At 38.3% G+C, this 19,602-nt stretch overlaps 3 protein-coding genes and 1 non-coding gene across 4 annotated transcripts; 3 read left to right on the forward strand and 1 right to left on the reverse strand.

Moving 5' to 3' along the window:
- The first annotated feature begins 294 nt into the window (after nt 1-294).
- scinla (scinderin like a) lies at nt 295-11,907 on the forward strand. The gene is made up of 17 exons (XM_085265952.1): nt 295-420; nt 1,253-1,445; nt 1,546-1,700; nt 4,043-4,204; nt 4,320-4,469; nt 4,584-4,670; nt 5,743-5,875; nt 6,772-6,860; nt 6,968-7,180; nt 7,258-7,391; nt 8,196-8,286; nt 8,865-9,035; nt 9,132-9,306; nt 9,386-9,501; nt 9,642-9,719; nt 9,814-9,874; nt 10,427-11,907. Exons 2-17 carry the CDS (start codon nt 1,268-1,270, stop codon nt 10,570-10,572), a joined length of 2,139 nt encoding a protein of 712 aa, XP_085122078.1. The 5' UTR covers nt 295-420; nt 1,253-1,267; the 3' UTR covers nt 10,573-11,907.
- Nucleotides 6,411-6,482, reverse strand: trnac-gca (transfer RNA cysteine (anticodon GCA)). The gene has a single exon. It is a non-coding gene; the product is annotated as a tRNA-Cys (tRNA).
- A 153-nt stretch (nt 11,908-12,060) lies between the features above and the next one.
- Nucleotides 12,061-14,650, forward strand: LOC146546896 (retinol dehydrogenase 8). Its single transcript, XM_085265955.1, has 6 exons — nt 12,061-12,305; nt 13,070-13,231; nt 13,330-13,509; nt 13,587-13,680; nt 14,053-14,236; nt 14,321-14,650. Exons 1-6 carry the CDS (start codon nt 12,209-12,211, stop codon nt 14,549-14,551), a joined length of 948 nt encoding a protein of 315 aa, XP_085122081.1. The 5' UTR covers nt 12,061-12,208; the 3' UTR covers nt 14,552-14,650.
- A 1,670-nt stretch (nt 14,651-16,320) lies between these two features.
- Nucleotides 16,321-19,557, forward strand: dr1 (down-regulator of transcription 1). The gene is made up of 3 exons (XM_085265956.1): nt 16,321-17,196; nt 17,321-17,484; nt 18,365-19,557. Exons 1-3 carry the CDS (start codon nt 16,977-16,979, stop codon nt 18,509-18,511), a joined length of 531 nt encoding a protein of 176 aa, XP_085122082.1. The 5' UTR covers nt 16,321-16,976; the 3' UTR covers nt 18,512-19,557.
- The last annotated feature ends 45 nt before the right edge of the window (nt 19,558-19,602 follow it).

A 19,602-nucleotide genomic window follows, 5' to 3' on the forward strand; every position in this document is an offset into this window, starting at 1 on the left:
CTGCCCAAAACAGGGCTATAATCAGACACTTTACACTTTACAAACTATATAGTATTCAGCATCTAAAGCTGTAAGATACATAAATAATACATAGATAATAACATAAAAATGAAATTCGGCAGAATTTGGTAGAAATCCACCGCTCCAATTTAATCGAAATAGGGAAGGGGGAATACGGAACTGACCTGCATACTGGGCTTTCAAGACGAAAAAAAAAAGCATTCCAAACAACTAAACCAACTCAAGGGCGTTGTTTTCCATCACCCGCTGTTCTGGGATGGGCGAACTGACACGCCTCTCTCAACGCGGATGTTTGTCCAGCCTATATAGCAGAGGACAGCTCAGGAAACCAGGGCGGAGAACTGGAAGAGCAGCAGCGCATCTTCTTAACACCCAACATCTGTCTACGGTCTATACCAGGTAATATAAAGTTTTCTTATGTGCTGCAGAACGAATGCTAATAACTCGCTGGCAGTTAGCCTTTCACACAGCCTTTATAAAGCGATGCTTACAATGCTGAAGTATGCTACTCTAGAAAAGCTCTTCCTCATTTTGCATTAAGGAAGTCAAACTAAAAACTATTTTCAGTGTCTGTAACTAGTTACGTTGAGGATAAAGAGAGAATGCGTGAATAAACGTGCTTATCTTCTTACTGGTTAAGCTTTTAATATAAATTTCGTCGATAAACTGTTGTTTATTGCATTTTTCCTTGTGTCCATATTTTACATGGTTGGGTAGAAAACTGCACAAGGTAGTAGTACCGTATTATACAGGCAGAAGATAACCTACAAATGCCTGCTTTTGTGGTTGCTTGTTGGGAGCGGCTCTTCGTTCCCCCACAACATAGTTTGCCACTGAGAGCAGACACACCTTGTGATATGCGTACCGACCGCAAGCACCTGCGTTACAGGTTAAATAACAGATACTGCAGAAAAGGTCTTGAAAATTGCATTCTTAACAAACATGGATTCAATGAAAAGTAACTGAAATAGTAATATAAAATGTTGTGATGTGAACTACAGATGGCTTTAAAAGAAAGTGGGGATCAGCAGCTTTCAGTATGAAGGCAGATTTTATATCTATTTATATATAAAACTGGGGCTCCAACAATCGATTATTTTCATTGCTGAGTCTCTAAATTGTCAGAGAATGATGTGAAAATTGCTTCTTTTTGCCAACCAAAAGTCATATAATGGTAGCTGTTGGCCTTGCTGTGACCTGAAGATTTTAATGAAGACAAATCACCTTTCAGGTCCTCATCATCACGATGGCACACAAAGAGTTTGAGACTGCAGGGAAGAAGCCTGGCCTGCAGGTGTGGCGGGTGGAGAACATGGATCTGAAACCTGTTCCCCCTGCACTCTATGGAGACTTCTTCACCGGAGATGCTTACATCTTGCTTTACACCACCAAGGCTCCCTCATACAATGTTCATTCATGGATTGGTATTGGATTCTCTGCTGACAACCTAATAGCTAAATTCCCTCCCTGTCAATGTTCTGTTTTATTTTCCACACTGTTTATTTACCATCCTTTTTATCTTAGGCGATGAAGCTTCCCAGGATGAGAGTGGGGCAGCTGCCATTTTCATAACTCAGCTGGATGACCACCTGCAAGGAGCTGCAATCCAGTACAATGAATTTCAAAACCAAGAGTCAACCACCTTCCTGGGCTACTTCAAGTCTGGCATCAAATACAAGGTGAAATTTGCATGCGTACTTATGGTGGTATAAGTCATTTGAATTTGTTTGCCTCAGAAAGGTAAAAGTTGTGAGTCTAAGCTACCAAACCATGACTGTGACTTTGTGACAGTTTATTGGATGTCTGTCAACTCTGTAAATATACTGTTACAGCTTCAGGGAAGGAAACAGTTCTAAAAAGTCATAATTCACCACCCACACGACTCCAAAATGAGCGACTAGTCTGACTGGGACCTTGCTCTTGTTTGTCATAGGAAAAGGAATGATCATTCTTCCTTGAATTTGTCCTTTAAACAGGGTTTTTTTTCCCCCTGTTAGACATGAGCAGGTCTTTTCAGGACAAGCAGAGGAGTATAGTCACTGTGTGCAGGATTCGAGGCATGTTATAACACCTTCTCTGTTTATCATGTGATACACATTGGCCCAAAAGAATTTTTCCCTTTCACAATTCCTGGAAAAGGAGAGGCAAAACATGGCGACATACAAGAGTCTGAAATCTTTCTTTATATTATGAGAATTTGAGTCTAAAAACATTTAGATAGTCAGGGAGACCTAAAATATTATGTTGAATATTATGGTGTCATGCTGTCCATTCTAAAGAACACATTCTATAAGCCTCAGGTTTGAGAAGTTTGGTGAACACCTGGGTTTCCTTGAAATGTAATATATGAGCATAAACCATTTAAATGATTAAGGCACCATCTTTTAATTCTGTATTTACTTCTTTTTTATGTGTTCACAGTTTTAACAGGGTCCTTAGACTCACTGATCAATCTCCAGCATTAGAACTGCCTTAGTAATTGCTACGACCTGCTACGACCTGAAGACAGCTGTTTGAGATAATGCTCGATGTTATCATGATTGCTTCATATCATTCGTGCATATTTGTCAGCCACATGTTTATGCAGCTAAACCCCTATCTACCATAGCCAAAGCTGTCACGAGAAGTAATACTGGGTTTAGAACTATTTTTAAGAAATTATTACTTTATTGCATATTGATGATCATCCTGTATAAGTATGATAACTAGAGGACCAGAACTAAATGGATGGTGGAATTCAATAAAGAACATTCCCTGCATTTTTACACCACTTGTTCATTCAAAGAGGGGAAATCCTGGTTACTAACTAGTTTTCCTGCCTCTTAGCACTGGGTTATGAAACTGTGTTAAGAACTAAAGGACTAGTATATAAAATAAAAACAGAGAGCGAAAAAAGGTCCAACTATTGTGCTACTTAAACTATTGAGATATGAATAAAAACAGTGCTTATTGGAATGAAAATGGCACGGAAACTTGTGTTTTCAATCATCATGACAATTCAAAGCACCTGCATTTGCTTCACTTTTCAGAATCAAAGACTACATATTTTTTTATGTTTAGCATACTGTGTATTTATGTGCTGGACTGTTTCTAGGAACTGACTTCCTAGAAACAAAGCTAGTTGTCTGTCAGGTTTGCCATACCTGCTCTTGCCTTTTATTTATGTATTTTTCCAGTCAGCGGTAGGATTTGCTGACATTTTGTGCACAGTGTAAACAAACGAGTAGGCGTGATCTTTAGAGATTATGTTGACTTTAAAGAAGTGAATTCTTGCAACTAGAGCAACTACAGACATAACAGCGGTGTCAGCTTTCTAAAACGTTCATATAAAAAGCACTCCGAAAGCACAGACCTCCTCTATAAGCAGCTCACTGTGCTGTATTTTGTATATCAGTTAAGGGTACCTTGATTACTAAAAGATTATACAGGAGTGGGTAATGGATAAAAGCTATTGATTTGTAAATAAGTGGACATGAATAACTTTAGCTTATTATATTATATTATACTACAGTCTATTTCTAACTAACTAGGCAGGTCATCTTCTTTCTACTGACAGTACTTTCTTTAAAGATATAACATGCTTTTCAGTCAACTTGAAAGAAAGGCAGATCTAAAATTTAAAAGTGAGGACACAGGTCAAAGAAGACATGCTACTTGGATGGAAACTATAATGTGATATTTAGATCCCAGTATACCAGTGTCATTTATACAAATATAGTAGAATTTTAAGTACTGTTTTAAAGATAAAATACATTTTTATTAAAGTTTGACCTTGAAGAACAGGTCAGAGGTCCAGGAAGGGGAAAAATGTCAGTAAGAAATAGATTTAAAAAGCTGTATTTAGCATTAGTATCACTTTGGCTTCCTATCAATCTATTGGCCTTGCAGGAGAGGTCAGGGGTCAGATGTGACACAATATTTTAAATCTTTATATGGTACTTTATACGGTACGCTGCCAAAAACATAACTTATGCGCTTAGATCACTTACACAGAGCATAACTCAGATTTTTTTTAACACAGAAAGGTGGAGTTGCCTCAGGCTTTAAACATGTGGTAACCAATGATGTAGATGTCAAACGCCTGCTGCACTTGAAAGGTCGTCGACCAGTCAGAGCAACTGAGGAGGATCTGTCCTGGCAAAGCTTTAACAAAGGAGACTCCTTCATCATTGATCTGGGAAAGGTGATCTACAATTTAAAATGTTTTACAGAGATCGTACAGAGTTTAGATGTTGCATTTTGTCATCTCAACCTTATTTACTTCTTCTTTTCTTTGCATCTTCTCTGTGAATTAATAGAACATTTACTGCTGGTTTGGCAGTGAAGCAAATCACTTTGAGAAGCTCAAAACCACTCAGATGGCCCGAGATATTCGTGATAATGAGCGAAATGGCCGCGGTGAAGTCCATACAATTGATGAAGGTAAAGAGCCAGAAGCTGTGACAAAGGTAAGTTTTAGTGACTTCCTCCTTGTTTAGAATCATTGTGACTGTAACAAATAAGTTATTTGTCTCATTTGGTGGCTAGAGAGGATGTTAAGTACAATGTTGTATTCATTATAGGTACTTGGACCCAAGCCTGATCTCGCACCAGGAGGCAGTGATACAGATGTTGAAAAGACAAACAGGAACAAGGCGTCACTTTATCTGGTAAATACACACATACAGAGAAGCCCAAAAAGTCAAGGAGCAGCAGTGAAAAAATTTCTACTTGTATTACTTTTTAGTCTAGTAAAAGGCATTTCTATTGCAAAATTTCATGTTGGCTGAACAGCTTAAATCAGAAGTTCTATTTCTAAAAAAAATGTCCACGAATTTGATTTGCTCCAGTTTTGCAGCCCTCAAGCTCCATGGACGCTATAAATCTTTGTAACACCTGATTATTCATGTTATCCTGCCATTGTGTTTTAAAGAGCCTCGGGGGTTTCTCAGTCTTCATGTGCCCAAAATACATCCAGTGGAGTTGAGATCAGGTGATTGAGGAAGAAATGCTCTTAAAGATCTCAGCCCATCTTAAATGTTTAGCACAGTATAGGTTAATAAATGATGGTGGGTTTCTTATTACCCCTGATGCTATCCATCCATGCACTGAGATCTCCCCTGCACAGCCTTCTGCTGGCAAGACTTTTGCTGATTGCATTCTCTCTTACCTGTAGTCTGCGCGATTGTGGTTGATGCTACAATTTCCACAGATTCTTCATATTGTCATGGAAAAGCCCATTAAAACTGAAGCCCTCATTCAAGTGCAGAGTTGATGCTGAGTTTGATTTCACTGTGCTGAAAAGAGGTGCAGTGGCTGCAAGGTGATTTCCCTCAACACGCCTCTAATGAATCAATTAAAACGTTTCATCTGTTCTTTGTAATACAGTTTTATCTGAATGCTGCTTCAGTGGAAATCCTACCTGCGTTGTGTATTGCTTTGTACACAAGGCAGTCAAGCATAGTTAATGCCACTATACCATGTGCTTCAGATGAATCTGATCTAGCTAACAATAGAGGAAAAACTTAAATGTTTGATTTTCTTCATTCCTTCCTGTGTGGATTGTGTATAGGCTTCTGTAATTTAACACTATGGGATCTTTTCAAGGTTTAGATGAAAATATGAGAGATTATTTAAGACTCTGTCAGACTTTCAACCGTGGCGTATGGTCCCTTGACATGATCCTTGTAAATAAGACATTCAGATGACAAATACAGATGCTCTGATCTCTCTGCTGTCTAGATTTCTGATGCTGCTGGTGCCATGAAGACATCTTTGGTGGCTGATAAAAACCCATTCAAACAAGATATGCTCAACCAGAATGATTGCTACATCTTGGACAATGGATTGAATAATAATATATTTGTCTGGAAAGGTATTAATCTTTTACATCTGTTTATTTCTACAACTTCTCATCTACTATATTAATCAAGTCTCTGCTCATTTGAGTAAGTTGTTACTAACTCTCTTTAGCGTTAAACTCTTTGTTTAACGCTAGAACCTAGAAGAATTTTAAACCCCAAGTACTGTCAGTGGGTGTCAGTTTGACCCCATCCTGCAACAGCAATATTGGGAAAGAAAATTTTCCCTTTTTTTGAAGATTAGTTGTCATCAAATTAGAAATATAATTAATATAAATTTTTACATGCAGATCAGTATGGATTGTACAGATAAAATGTGTATTTGAATAAACTAATAAACAAAAAGGTGCAACAAATAATTATAGAATAAGACTGTTATTAGGAAACGCTAAAACTGAATTTGAGCTCACTGTGAAACAGATCAAACAACTCATTGGTGATATTTCATGACTGACCTCATAGTTGTCTACAAAAAACATAAATTTTGAATATATTAATTACTATAAACGGATAACACTCAAAGTTGTCATATTGCAATAATGACTTTTAAATGAACACCCAGATTTGAACTGGGGACCTGTTGATCTGCAGTCAAACGCTCTACCACTGAGCTATACCCCCTCTGTCACTGAGCAGCTTTCATATGGAAATATGTGGTTCTAGGTATATGTGGTCATAAAGCTTTTTCCTACAGACCCCCAAATTTCCTGTTTGATAAACAAGCCTTTTATAGGACAAAAAAAATCATGAAATATGTAATGATGTGGATTTATTTTAACAGAGTTACACAATTTTTAAAAGAATCATAATGAACCATTTGATGGTTTCTACTGTTAAACATACATGAGTCATTGACTTTGATTTGACCAGTTTAACCTCTCTGATCTCTGTACCAAACTTTAATCTGCAGGACAGAAAGCAAGCAAAGAGGAGCGCAAAGCAGCGAAGGCTGCTGCTGACAAGTTTATCGCAGACAAAAATTACTCCAGTAAAACTCAGGTAATGTTAGCATGTAGTGATCATCTGCTGCCAGAACTTCATCCTTCTGCTGTCTCATTGTGTTTATGACTTAACGTGTTTTTCGTTGTTTATTATGTCATGTGCAGGTCCTGATAGTGCCAGCAGGGAGTGAGCCCACCATGTTTAAGCAGTTCTTCTTCAAATGGTTTGAAGGGAATATCACAGGCCCAGGGCAGACCCACACAGTTGGTCGTATTGCCAAGGTGGAGCAGATTCCCTTCGATCCATCCAATCTCCACAACAACCCCGCCATGGCTGCCCAGTATGGCGTGGTTGATGATGGCTCTGGGAAAGTTCAGGTACAGTAACCAGCTTGACAGTGTTTTATTTATTTTAAAAATTAATAAGTAAATGCAACATTGGTGGATGTCTGCAGATTTGGCGTGTGGAAGGAGGCGATAAGGTAGCAGTGGACAAATCCACCTATGGACAGTTCTTTGGAGGTGACTGTTACTTGGTGCTGTACTCTTACAACAGTGGAAGCAGAGAGAAGCACATCATTTACACCTGGTGCGTAAAACATGCTCAATGTGGCAGAATTGTTCTTTTAAGGGGTACAAGGCAAAGATTCCTGCCTTGGTACTCACTTTCTCTGTTTAGGTGAATGAAAAATGTAAGCATGATATGAACTTGTGACACAACACACACAGAAGTAAAGCCACTGAGTTGTAGAGCATACTGGTCTTTGTAACAAGATTTTTATTCATGAAGGGTTTGGGTTTGATATAGAGAAATTTTGCTTTATCTTCAAGCACTCTTTAATATGATGCAGAATTTGTAGATGAACCAATAAATGAAAGTGATCAAAGCTGGTGGGATTGTTCAGTTGCAGGCATGTTAGGCAGGGTTTATACACATTGACCCATTAATGATTCTAAGATCCTGGAAGGAGACACAATCCCCTTTGAGGTTGCTATGCCGACCCCTTCTGAATCAGCCTAAAGCAGTTTTAATGTTTCTAGAATTAAATGAGTGCCAATATTAATATAATCTGAGAGTGGAATGCAAATGTAACAAATTTCATCACATCCATTCTGTCTGTCTGATATGATGATGCCACAGAATGAAAACAGTTACCAGTTATAGTACTGCTGAAATCTCATGACATTGTGATTAAAAAAAAACCAACAACATTAATGATTTCTTAAACTTGTGGTAAAATAATAAAATATAATTGTGGGTAGTCAGTTTATGTATTTAGTGTTTTTGTAAGCTGTGTGAGGGTGCTGAGAGAATCAAGAGTTTTTGAAACATTACTTTTATGCCTTAATTGTGAATATCATATTTAATTGTGCTTAATTTTGCTTGCTGTAGGCAAGGGCAGAAATGCACTCAGGATGAACTGACTGCTTCGGCCTTCCTCACCGTCAAGCTGGATGATTCCATGAATGGAGTAGCAACACAGGTAAGATTTTTCCAGATTTCAAGTAAGAGTTAAAATGTTAAGAAATAAAAGTACCTGGCAACAGTTAGTGAAAGGAATGATGCAACTCTCAGGTCCATCTTTTATATTATGAACAAGAAGCAATAAAATACACAACACACTTGCAAAATCATTCACATTAACAGACTTTTTTTCCATTTTCAACCAACAAATCATTAAGTTGACCTTGAAGACTTTGGTGGATTTAAACCAGATTTTAATGGAGTGTTAACATGACCCCACTCAACACACCTACAAAATGTTATCAGAATTCATTCAAAAATGTTTGAGCTATTGTGTTTACAAACTGACACGATGACATGCATGCAGACACTACCAAAAACATGACCTCCTTGGCATCTTGCAGCTGTTAGCTTAGTATACAAACTGGAGAAGAAGAGGTAGGTTGATGTTTTTAACCTTCATACAGAGGAACTGCTGTCCCCTGTTTTCAGTCTTTACCCTGAGCTCCTATTAACCAGCTCCCAGCTGTACTTAGAGGTAAGTCTGGGATCAGTCTCCTCATCAATTTTAATGACTGTGTGGCTGTATCTCCGCAGGTTCGGGTCACTCAAGGTAAAGAACCCCCCCATCTTGTGAGCTTGTTTAAGGACAAGCCCATGGTCATCCATCAGGGTGGGACATCCCGCAAGTGTGGCGAGACTAAGCCAAGCAGCACACGGCTCTTTCATATCCGCAAGAGCGGCAACAATACCACACGAGCTGTTGAGGTCAGCCTCATTTATTACACCGAATGTTAATAAACTGGTTCTTTATAATGAACAGATGCCACCACTCCTCCCTATCTTTCTGTCACACCCACACAGGTGGAGCCCACTGCATCCTCTCTGAACACCAATGATGTGTTTGTGCTGAAGACTCCTGATTGCCTTTTCCTGTGGAAGGGAAAGGGTGCAAGTTCAGATGAGATGGCTGCAGCTAACTATGTTGCCAGCCTCCTTGGAGGAACTGCTACTGGGGTGGAGGAGACACAGGAGCCAGGTAAAGAGCTTTGATTTCCACAAAGTAGTATTTGTGAGATGTCCCCAGTAGAAAACGGTCCTTTTCTCCTTGTTTCCAGCTGTTTTCTGGGCTGCTCTGGGTGGTAAGAAAGAATACCAGACGTCCAAGGCCCTTCGGGGAGTGGTCCGACAACCACGACTGTTTGGATGTTCAAACAAAACTGGCAGGCTAACAGTGAGTATTCAAGTGTTCATCAATCAGATTTTTTAAATGTAAGTAGTTATATTTATATAAACAGTTATATTGTTTTCTTACCAACTAGTTTAACAATTTTTAAATGGCCACTTTGTAATTGTGTGCTGATCAATTTTCAGGTTGAGGAAGTTCCCGGGGACTTCTCACAGATCGATCTGGCAACTGATGATGTCATGATTCTGGACACATGGGATCAGGTATAAAAGCACTTTTGATGAAAGACTCGAGTTGTAGCTAGTTGATGTTTTCCTCCTTTTGATCCTTGAGCTCTTTGATTACTGTTCCCATCAGATCTTTGTTTGGATTGGAAACGAAGCAAATGAAACGGAGAAACTTGAATCACCTAAGATGGGTAAGAGAAAACTATTAGACATGAGAAGGAATTACAGAAATACAGCAACGGGGTCAATTCAGGGAGAATAAAAACATATATAGAGGGAATCATTTTCCCAGAAAATAAGGCATGAATTATAGATATTAATTCTGATAGCAAATATATTTTATTTGAGATAACTATTGTAAATTTATGAGTAAGGAAATGACCAAATTTACCTAAAAACAATTTCTTTAGATTAATATTTGAGATTATTAATTTACAAATTTATTTTCTCAAAAATTTGACTGTTTTTTCTCATATTTTTCTCATATTATGTTGTTTGTAAATTTGTTGATTTACTCTCAGAGAATAAAATATTTTTGCTGGACATTTAAGATTTTAATCTTGCAAATTTATGACTGAATAATTTTAAAGAATATTAAATAATATTATTTTACATTCATTTCTAAATTTACCACTCTTCCTATAATTTTAGCTCCAATTTGAATGTGGTTATAGTGAATGGCCCTTTAAGCCTACTGTACAGAAGAGACCTCAGTTCACAAATACATCCTGCTTTCCTTTCAGCCAAACAATATGTGGATTCAGACCCCTCTGGCCGCCGTGGTACCCCCATCACCATCTTTAAGCAGGGGGAAGAGATCCCGTCCTTCACCGGATGGTTCCAAGCTTGGGACCCAAAGATGTGGTCCCAAAATCTTTATGCCCAGTAGAATTAAATTGGAACAAACGCATATTTTAAGCATCTCTGAAAAATCTGGATAGTTTTGATGTTTGCCATTTTTTGTTGACCTTGAAGCATAAATTGGCACCTAAGATGGAACTTCTCTGCAGGTGAAGTGCAGATGCAAATATGTGCTTGAAGCTGTGGTGCAGGTTAAAACGTAACCCATCCGATTTCCAACCCATTTTTTCAGAGTAAAAAAAAATAAATATATATATATAGTCAAGCTACTATTTAAGAAAAGAAAAGTACATTGGCTTTTACACAAAATAACATTACAATGTTCATAAATGTTATAGAAGAGAAGTAATAATTAATTTAAGGCAATATCTACATAAGTGCATTCAGGCTCTTTTCAGCAGCTGTCAGTGCTGTGTTCCAGCAACATGTGTAACCCAAAGAAAATGTATCATCTTAAAGTTTTTCTAATAAATGAAGGCTGTTTGAGGCTATAGGAGAAAATGACCAGATAACTGAAATTTTCATACAACAGCTTTAGGTATTCTCATGACAAACCAACAAAATTTGGCTCTTGGAGATATCATTTAATGAATCTGTCATTTAAGGACCTGTGAGGTGTCTGCTTTGGAACCAAAAGGTTTCTGATTTAGCTGTCCTACTCAGTTGTGCTCTCTAGTTTTCAGTCAGAGCCACTTATTCCTGTTTTGTAAAAGCAGTACACGTTATTTTTTTGTTTTGTTTTCTTGAGACTATAACCAAACTCACTGACTCAGTTTCACAAACTTTAGATGTGCTGAGATGATTGTAATTGAATGATTAATGAATTTAATGGGATAGACTTGCTTTAGGTGACTCAGCGTGCTATTACAACAGATGAATGGCAGTTGGTGAAAACGGGCCTGTGTGTGTGTCAGCATAGATATAAAAAAAAACCAATGTTCATGTTAAATATTAATAGCATTTCTCATCAACTTGACTTTAATTTTCAAAAATTATTTTTTATCTCAAAACTTTGAGCAGTAGGGTACATATTTAAAAAACTGAATTTAATAATTCACAGCCCACAGTAAAAAAAAAATAAAATAATACAATGTTGAGAAAGTTTTATTTGCTACAGCAATGAATGTTTTTTTTCATCTACTTTACATCTACTTTAAAAAAAAACCCCAACCCACTACATTGTCTAGATTAAGTGTGGTCTTACAATTTACTCAAAATTATTTTGAAAACTGTGTTTTAAATAGATTCTTTTAAAAACCACAAATTAACTTCTCCATATTTTTACAAAGAACTTACCTTTTGCTGTCTTTGTTGCAAAACAATTTGTGGGAAATTCCAAATTTAAATAAAATATTACACCATTGTCTGATTGTATTTTATTTTATTTAAATAAGATGATGCACTTTGCTTATAGGTCTGATATTTTCTTCATATTACAACTGGATTTATCATTAGCCTAAATCCTCACCATGTAACAGCACCATGTGAATGCCACGAATGATACTAATCTTCAGACCATGTGCACACAGCTTTTTGCTGAGTTGTAAACCTCTGATTAAGGAAGGGGCTTTAAAAGTGCCCGCATGTGGTCTGTTGCCTCTCCTCTTTTGTTCCCGTTTTATTCTCTACTGCTGGAGCTGTAAGAAAAGCACTAACCAGGCACGATGAACCAGAAGGTGGTACTCATCACCGGCTGCTCCTCTGGGATTGGCCTCGCATTGGCTGTCCATATTGCAAAAGATGAGAAGAAGAGGTTCATGGGTAACTTTTTAACAGACTTTTTCTAAGATAGCTGGGGTTGTTGACTACATTTCAAAACTCTGTGTCAGGTGTGGAGGGATCAAAGAAAAATATAATGTATTTAAATTGTGATTGAAAATGCTTCAAATGAGAGAAATTAGAGGAACTATGTGAAAAAAACTAGCACATAATGGTGTAAAAATGTGTTTTCCTTTTGAATTTTTTGGAAGTGTGTAGGATGTTTTAAAATATTACCATCTCACATGTACTTGAACTTTCCTTGAACGTTACATGGCTGCTGTGTCTGGCTCAATAATTTCTACTATTAATACTTTGCAGACTATTCATTAAAGTTAACTGTGCAAATGTGATACCAGTTTGAAACCATTCACTAGAAGGATATTAACTTGATAAAATTCACATTATTTACATTATCAATATGTGATGGGTTTCTTCTACAAACAAAATATTGACAAGTTCTTTTTTTTTTTTAACTCTGGTTCCAGAAACAATCCATACAGCTCACCATCAACAGTTTTTATCTTAAACATGTTTTATGGAAGAAATGGTCCTCCTGGTCTGTTGATTACCCTGAGTAACTAGTAACCATGTCGTACTGATGTAACAGGCAACACCTGAAAGTTGAAATCTGAGAAAAATCCACATTTGCTGCTCCTGGTGGAGATAATTTTTGTGATAGTTTCTCAAATGTAATGTAAAATTTTAATTTCAGTTCTAAATTTAATAAAAATACAACAGCTTCAGATGAGTTTTTGTTGTTGTAGTCTATGCCACCATGAGAAATCTGAGTAAGGCTGAGCCTCTGGTTGAGGCAGCAGGTCGGACCCTGGGCCGGACCTTGGAGATCAAGCAGCTGGACGTATGTGACGAGGCTTCCATCAAAGCCTGCGTGGACAGTCTGCCTGAGCGCAGGGTAGACATTCTCAGTAAGCTCCTACCATTTGCTTTGAAACAGTATTAATTTGGCTTTTCGACCGTCTGTGGAAATTTAAATGATATGTGTCTGTGTGACCTTATTTCACAGTAAGTAATGCTGGGATGGGTCTGATTGGACCCATTGAGTGTCAGTCTATTGAAGAGATGAAAAGTGTCATGGACACCAACTTCTTTGGACTTGTGCGATTAATGAAGGAAATCCTGCCCGACATGAAGAGAAGGAAAAAAGGTCATATTGTGGTCATTAGCAGCGTCATGGGGATTCAGGGTAAGAGCTGCTTCACCTGCTGATCATGAGAACATTTTTTTAAGACAGTTGCTTCACAACTTCTTTCCCTGTTTCAGGGATTTTATTCAACGATATCTACGCAGCATCTAAGTTTGCACTGGAAGGCTTTTGTGAAAGCCTAGCGATACAAGCCCTGAGGTTTGGTCTAAAGTAAGATGCTAGGTCTATAATTTTTTATTCCTGTTCATCTTTTACTAGCATGTTTGTGAGAGAAAAAAAGTGCAACCAAAATGTAACTACCTGAAAACTAGCCCTTGCATCTGGTATATTTGTGAAGTCATATTGAACAACAACACCTAGCACTTTCTGCACCATTAGGAGGAAAATATTTGAACCACAGCACACTGTGATGTTTAGGCATGTTCTAACACAGTATCAAATGATGACTGAATATTAATGTGGTTTCTAAAGTTTCCTGTATAATGAAAGTAATATTTAATTACCTTTCACAGTTGTGCACTGAATTTCAGTTTCCTATTTCAAGAGATTTTTTGATGTTCTTCTCTTCTGTTTCTTCCTCAGCATCAGCCTGATAGAGCCAGGTCCAGTGATAACCGAGTTTGAGCGTAAGGTTTATGACGAGGGCCTAAAGATTGATCTCAGCAAAGCAGACAAAGTGACTGCTGACATGTTTACAAATGTCTACTTAAAGAACTACAAACAGATCTTTGAAACCCTCGGACAGACTCCTGAGGACGTGGCAGAGGTATCATTTGGCAAATACTTCACCTTTAACCTTTAATGCACTACAAGAGCAATAAACTATATTATGAATGATCTTTCTTCATAGCACACCCTCAAGATCCTCATCATGGACAATCCCCCTTTCCGGCACCAGACAAACACTCTCTATACCCCTATGACCACACTCAAGTACGCTGACCCAAATGGTGACCTCCCGATTGAAACGTTTTACAAAATGGTGTTTGAACACGACAAGGTCTTCACGGCCAGCCTGAACTTCATCAAGCTTTTGCAGTGGAGAAGCCGAAAGAGTTTTAAGTTAGAGAAGAGCAACTGAATCATGTCATATCTTTGTTATTTTTGTGACATGGGCATATTTGGCTGTTATTGTCTAGCAGTGTTACCTCCCTGAAATAAATAAAGCTATGAAATGCCATGACAATGCAGTCTCTTTTCATACGTGGCAGTAAGCTCTTGCAGGTTTAAACCACACCCTGGTGCATTCAAGTGGCATTACTGTCTTAAGTTGACAAGCCCTTGAGCCTTGTGTAATATGGGAAACAAGCAAAGCTATGCGAACAGCAAGATTAAATCAAAGTAAATCAGGTAGTTCAGAGTTATAACGACTAATTTATGAACTTTTTGTCTTTTTAAAAGCATTGTTTTGTTAATGGGTTCTGTTACAGTGTCAGAAGATTATGTATATCTTACATAATCTTGTGTGTGACTAATAAAGGTTATTTTATCTTATCTTAATCTGCTGGATTACATAACATAATTACTCATGGCTTAATCTGGAATATAGCCGCTGAATTCTGAGCCTCGCGCCACATGGACTTTAATGTGAGAAAACTTTTATTTATTTATTTTTTGTAGGATATTGACAGGCTTTGGTTAGAAAATTGATCATGTTAGAATATAAAAAGAAAATAATAAAGTAAAAGCTGGTATTCTCTTGATGGACACTAGATGGCAGTAAACAATTATTAGGAAATTCAAACATCTGTGAAACCAGTCTGGATGCTGCTGAACACTGATAAGTCCAAAAATAAAATAGATAATTATTGCAGAAATAGGGCCATAAATGACTGCGGCTCAAATTTGTTTCAGCAAGATCTGTGCTTGTGCTGAAAAATATACATGAAAAAGCATTAGTAGACACGTTATCAGACGTACCCTTCCGGGGAGGAGATAACAGGGTTAAAAGAGATGCTCTTGATAATTATGTTTACCACACGAGGGTAACATACAGTACTGTACAAAGATACTGGTTCACTACACGAACCAGTGTTGTGTAAACACATAACAGACAGCTTAGCAAAGAACCCATTCTAAACGATGTCTTTAGGCACTTTGTTACTAGCAGCCTGTCACCAAAGCACATAATTTGTGTTGTTGCACCAACAATATAAATCCCACTGAACTATTAGGCGAAAACCTGGCATATTGCACTGTGTGCTTTTTTTTGTTGTTGTTGAGAAAACTGGACAAGTGGAGGACAAAAGAAGAAGTGGAAGGTCTGAAAAACTATGTACAGCAAATGAAAAGTCTTTGGAAATCATGTCCTTAATACAAAAAACCCTAGCAAAGACTATCAGTTGATCCACGAACAGAAACTTCATTAGAAGAGGTTTCACTGGAATTATGGACACAGGGAGAAATTGCTGAACTGGACTGAAGATCAATGGAAACAGGTATTATGGAATGGTGAATATGAAAAATAAACAAAAAAGTGAAATTCGGGAGATGGGTACAACAAGACCATCTGGAAAGCATCTGATTGGCAACAGCTTCATTTTTTTTAAAGATAATGTAGTAAAAACATACCTGGATATAAAACTCACACAATCAGCTATGGATTGGCCTCATCTTTTATGTTTTGGATGTGAGGTGCATATGGGATTCGGTCCTCTGACTGTATACGAAATATTAGCTACCATCAAAATATATAGATAATGTAAAAAAGTACATATTCAGTTTATTTGTTTTGATCTCGATGTTTTTCCACCATCTGTATTAATTCTCCAAACATATCTTCTAAGGGCAGTAATGGACGACAAATACCACAAGGACACAGCAATGCGATTCAGACAGGCTTTAAACACCAAAGAAGAAGAACGGTATCCGGCTCTTTGTTTGACGTTGCATCCGGACTGAATTAAGCTAATGTTGCCCACATTTCAAACGTATAAACGAATCGATACCATGTTTCTGCTTATCTAAAATGTCCAAATCATCTCTCGATGCAGGGTAGAACAACAGGCAGTGTTGTGGCACGTGTGTCCCGTTTCTGTGTCTATGCAGCTAACTGTTTAGCCATGCGGGAGGCACTTCATTGTTAGCCTAGCGGTAGCCATGCTCTCCGCTTTCACTTGTCTTTTGCGTTGCGGCGGCTTTCTGGCGACAGGGACCACAGCTACTAGCTAGCCTGGCTGCTAGCTAGCTAAGCACTTTCCACACAGTATTGACGTTTTGTCTTCTTTTATGGTGTATGTGCTTTAGCGTTTTCTAACGGTTTCTTTTCTACCACGTTCCGCACAAAGGCTCCACTCTGCGGAAATTGTTTCAACTATTAGCTACTAGCTAAGCTAGCCGGCTAACTTGGAGGAACGTCACTCTCCCATATGACATTTAACTCTGCGTTGACGTTGTCTTGACCTGACCGTTATATTTTAATTCTGCCGACCCGAGAAGTTTCCTTCCGTCGAGTATCGGAGTTTCTCTTTCTTTTTTCCCTGGTTTCTGTCCCGTCGACTGCCACGATGGCTTCTTCCTCTGGAAATGACGACGACCTCACCATCCCGAGAGCAGCTATCAACAAAATGATTAAAGAAACTCTCCCCAATGTACGGGTGGCCAACGATGCCAGGGAGCTTGTTGTTAACTGCTGCACAGAGTTCATCCACCTCATATCCTCAGAAGCCAATGATATATGCAACAAGTCGGAGAAGAAAACCATTTCCCCAGAGCATGTCATCAACGGTGAGTCCAGCTTTGTTTTCCCTATACCCTGAAAGGTGTGTGTATGTGTGTGCAGCACCATGTAATGAGCCTTAAACCACAGAGAGTGATTGAAACACTTTCGCCTCTTGCTTTCGCACCGCAGCGCTCGAGAGCCTCGGTTTCGCATCGTACATCACGGAGGTGAAAGACGTCCTGCAGGAGTGTAAAACTGTTGCTCTGAAGAGGAGGAAGGCCAGCTCGAGACTGGAGAACCTGGGCATCCCTGAAGAAGAGCTCCTCAGACAACAACAGGAATTGTTTGCAAAGGTATGATTTTGAGAGAGGAGACACAAGAAACAGTACAAATCCACATAATTCAGCTCAGGGAACTGACTTCCACACCAGGTCATTTAGTCTAACTCTGAGGGGCATTTAAAAATCAGGTTTAAAAACAGCAAAGACATAATAAAATGATAAAAAGCAGCTGTTAGAAAATGTCCAGGTGCTTCCAACAGCCACTGAACTGAGCATAGCTGTTTTTGAAGTTCTGACTAGAGGAAATCATTCTGTGCTGCTTTCAGAGTCCGCGAAAACAGTGGAATTGAAAATGTGAATTTATTGCTGCCACACTGTGTTCTAAAAAATAATTAAACAAACCAGCACAACTATGATTGCTCAGAAATGTTATGATAAACAAAATTATTGGACCAGAACTTCACATTATGTAGAGATCTGAGTCTTTCTGAAGTAGGTCTTTTGTGATTGGTCTTTTGTTTTGGGCTAAGTTCCTTAGGAAATGAGTAAACCTTTAGGGAGAAATACAACAAAGCCATGTCCGATTTAAATCATCTGTGTGCTGAGTGGCTGTTACACATAACCACTTGAGGCACATTATTTGCACTATACTGTTCAGTAATGCATGACAGATCCATTTAGTTAACTTTCAGCAGTACTTTGCTAATTATTAACTCAATCCCTTTCTAGAAACAAGTATAAGCAAGTATAATTCAGCGATAGTAATATGTTGCAGAAACTTTATTTTCATTTTTTTCAATGTTCAGTGCTATAGTGACATATAAAACGAATGTGTCTTAAAATATTCAAGTTCTAATTAGACATCAGATATCACCACCATGAGCTTCTCTAATTGCCTGATATAATCCTCATTCACCTTCGCCTGTTTCATGCCTCTCATGTGTTTGTGAAGGCGCGACAGCAGCAGGCAGAACTCGCTCAGCAGGAATGGTTGCAGATGCAGCAGGCCGCCCAGCAGGCACAGATGGCGGCAGCATCTGCCACTGCTGCCCAACAGGCCGGTTCCTCTCAGGATGAAGACGAAGAGGATGACATATGATTCCAGGATACCGTTCAGCTTGTCCGAATCCCTTCCTGGGACAGTGTTGGCGGGCAAACCTCCCAGTGCTGTTGTTGACAGAGACTTGAGATGTGTTTGACCGCTGGTGCACATCAGTGACACAAGGAAAATGCACATTTGGTATCGACAGTGGAGATGGAGTTGGAGGGGGATGTCAACATGATGATACCAGAACCTGAAATTTGTTTGGTTTGAAAAGCTGTTAATAAAATTTGGATTATCCCCCCGCCCCCCCTTTTTAAGTTACTTCCGTTTAATTATGTCTTGATGTTATGTTGTGAGTAATTTGTAGATTTCTGGATGTACTGTGGATGCACTGAAGGCACATTTCACTGAAGTTTGGTAATGGTGCAGCAGGTGTTTGCTCTTTCAGGTACTGCACCAACTAGCTTGTTTATGTCAACCATAGTGCTAGATAACAATCAGTGGTGTAGGCGAATCGCTCCTGACGACTCCAGAGCATCTAATTCCTCTTCTCTTGTCTTTGCCATTTTGTCAAAAAGGGTTTTCTTTACCCCTCTGTGGAGTTATTTGTTCGACAGTGGAAGAGTTGAGGGGGCGTCAATATTGAAATTGTACTATTAGATAATGGAAAAATACATTTTTGTTTTAGCTTATTCAGAAACATTATGTTGTTTCCTTTCTACCTTGAACTACACACAGTATTGGTTCTTAGCTGCACCTTTGAAAAACTGAATATTTTTGTCTGATAGAACCAAAGATAGACTAACAGCCCAGAGTTCGTGTTTTGTTTTCTTTTTAAGGTGTAGGTGCTACTGTGATTCTCATTGCTGGCTCCAGATCAGTGTGAATAATGTTAAATATTATTAACCTATAACTTTGTAAAACGCTTTGATATCGAGGCCAGATTTGTTATTTCCCTTTTCCTTGGGTGCAGTATCAAACATTTGCATTGTGACTGTGGTCAATCCTCAGTGTAAAGATAAGTAACCTAGTTGTGATACACATTCACTTGCCTATACTACAAAGTTGTATTCTTTAAGCAATAAAGGAATCATGTTTTATAGACCAGTGTTCTCTGATCTTTTTAATGCCTAATGATTCCACCT

Source organism: Mchenga conophoros, linkage group LG23 (genome assembly GCF_057382185.1).
Source record: "Mchenga conophoros isolate Kocher_MC1m ecotype Shallow Benthic linkage group LG23, M_conophoros_male_GT1.1, whole genome shotgun sequence".
In the NCBI taxonomy this organism is placed as follows: Eukaryota; Metazoa; Chordata; class Actinopteri; order Cichliformes; family Cichlidae; genus Mchenga; species Mchenga conophoros.

Bases quoted from the DNA above. Each gene is read 5' to 3' on its own strand.
- scinla (XM_085265952.1), top strand. From the start codon at position 1,268: ATGGCACACAAAGAGTTTGAGACTGCAGGGAAGAAGCCTGGCCTGCAG. The intron at 4,470-4,583 runs GTAAGTTTTAGT...TATTCATTATAG, and splicing joins AGCCAGAAGCTGTGACAAAG to GTACTTGGACCCAAGCCTGA. The intron at 9,875-10,426 runs GTAAGAGAAAAC...CTTTCCTTTCAG, and splicing joins ACTTGAATCACCTAAGATGG to CCAAACAATATGTGGATTCA.
- LOC146546896 (XM_085265955.1), top strand. From the start codon at position 12,209: ATGAACCAGAAGGTGGTACTCATCACCGGCTGCTCCTCTGGGATTGGC. The intron at 13,232-13,329 runs GTAAGCTCCTAC...CTTATTTCACAG, and splicing joins GCGCAGGGTAGACATTCTCA to TAAGTAATGCTGGGATGGGT. The intron at 13,681-14,052 runs GTAAGATGCTAG...TTTCTTCCTCAG, and splicing joins GCCCTGAGGTTTGGTCTAAA to CATCAGCCTGATAGAGCCAG.
- dr1 (XM_085265956.1), top strand. From the start codon at position 16,977: ATGGCTTCTTCCTCTGGAAATGACGACGACCTCACCATCCCGAGAGCA. The intron at 17,197-17,320 runs GTGAGTCCAGCT...TTCGCACCGCAG, and splicing joins CCCAGAGCATGTCATCAACG to CGCTCGAGAGCCTCGGTTTC. The intron at 17,485-18,364 runs GTATGATTTTGA...GTGTTTGTGAAG, and splicing joins AACAGGAATTGTTTGCAAAG to GCGCGACAGCAGCAGGCAGA.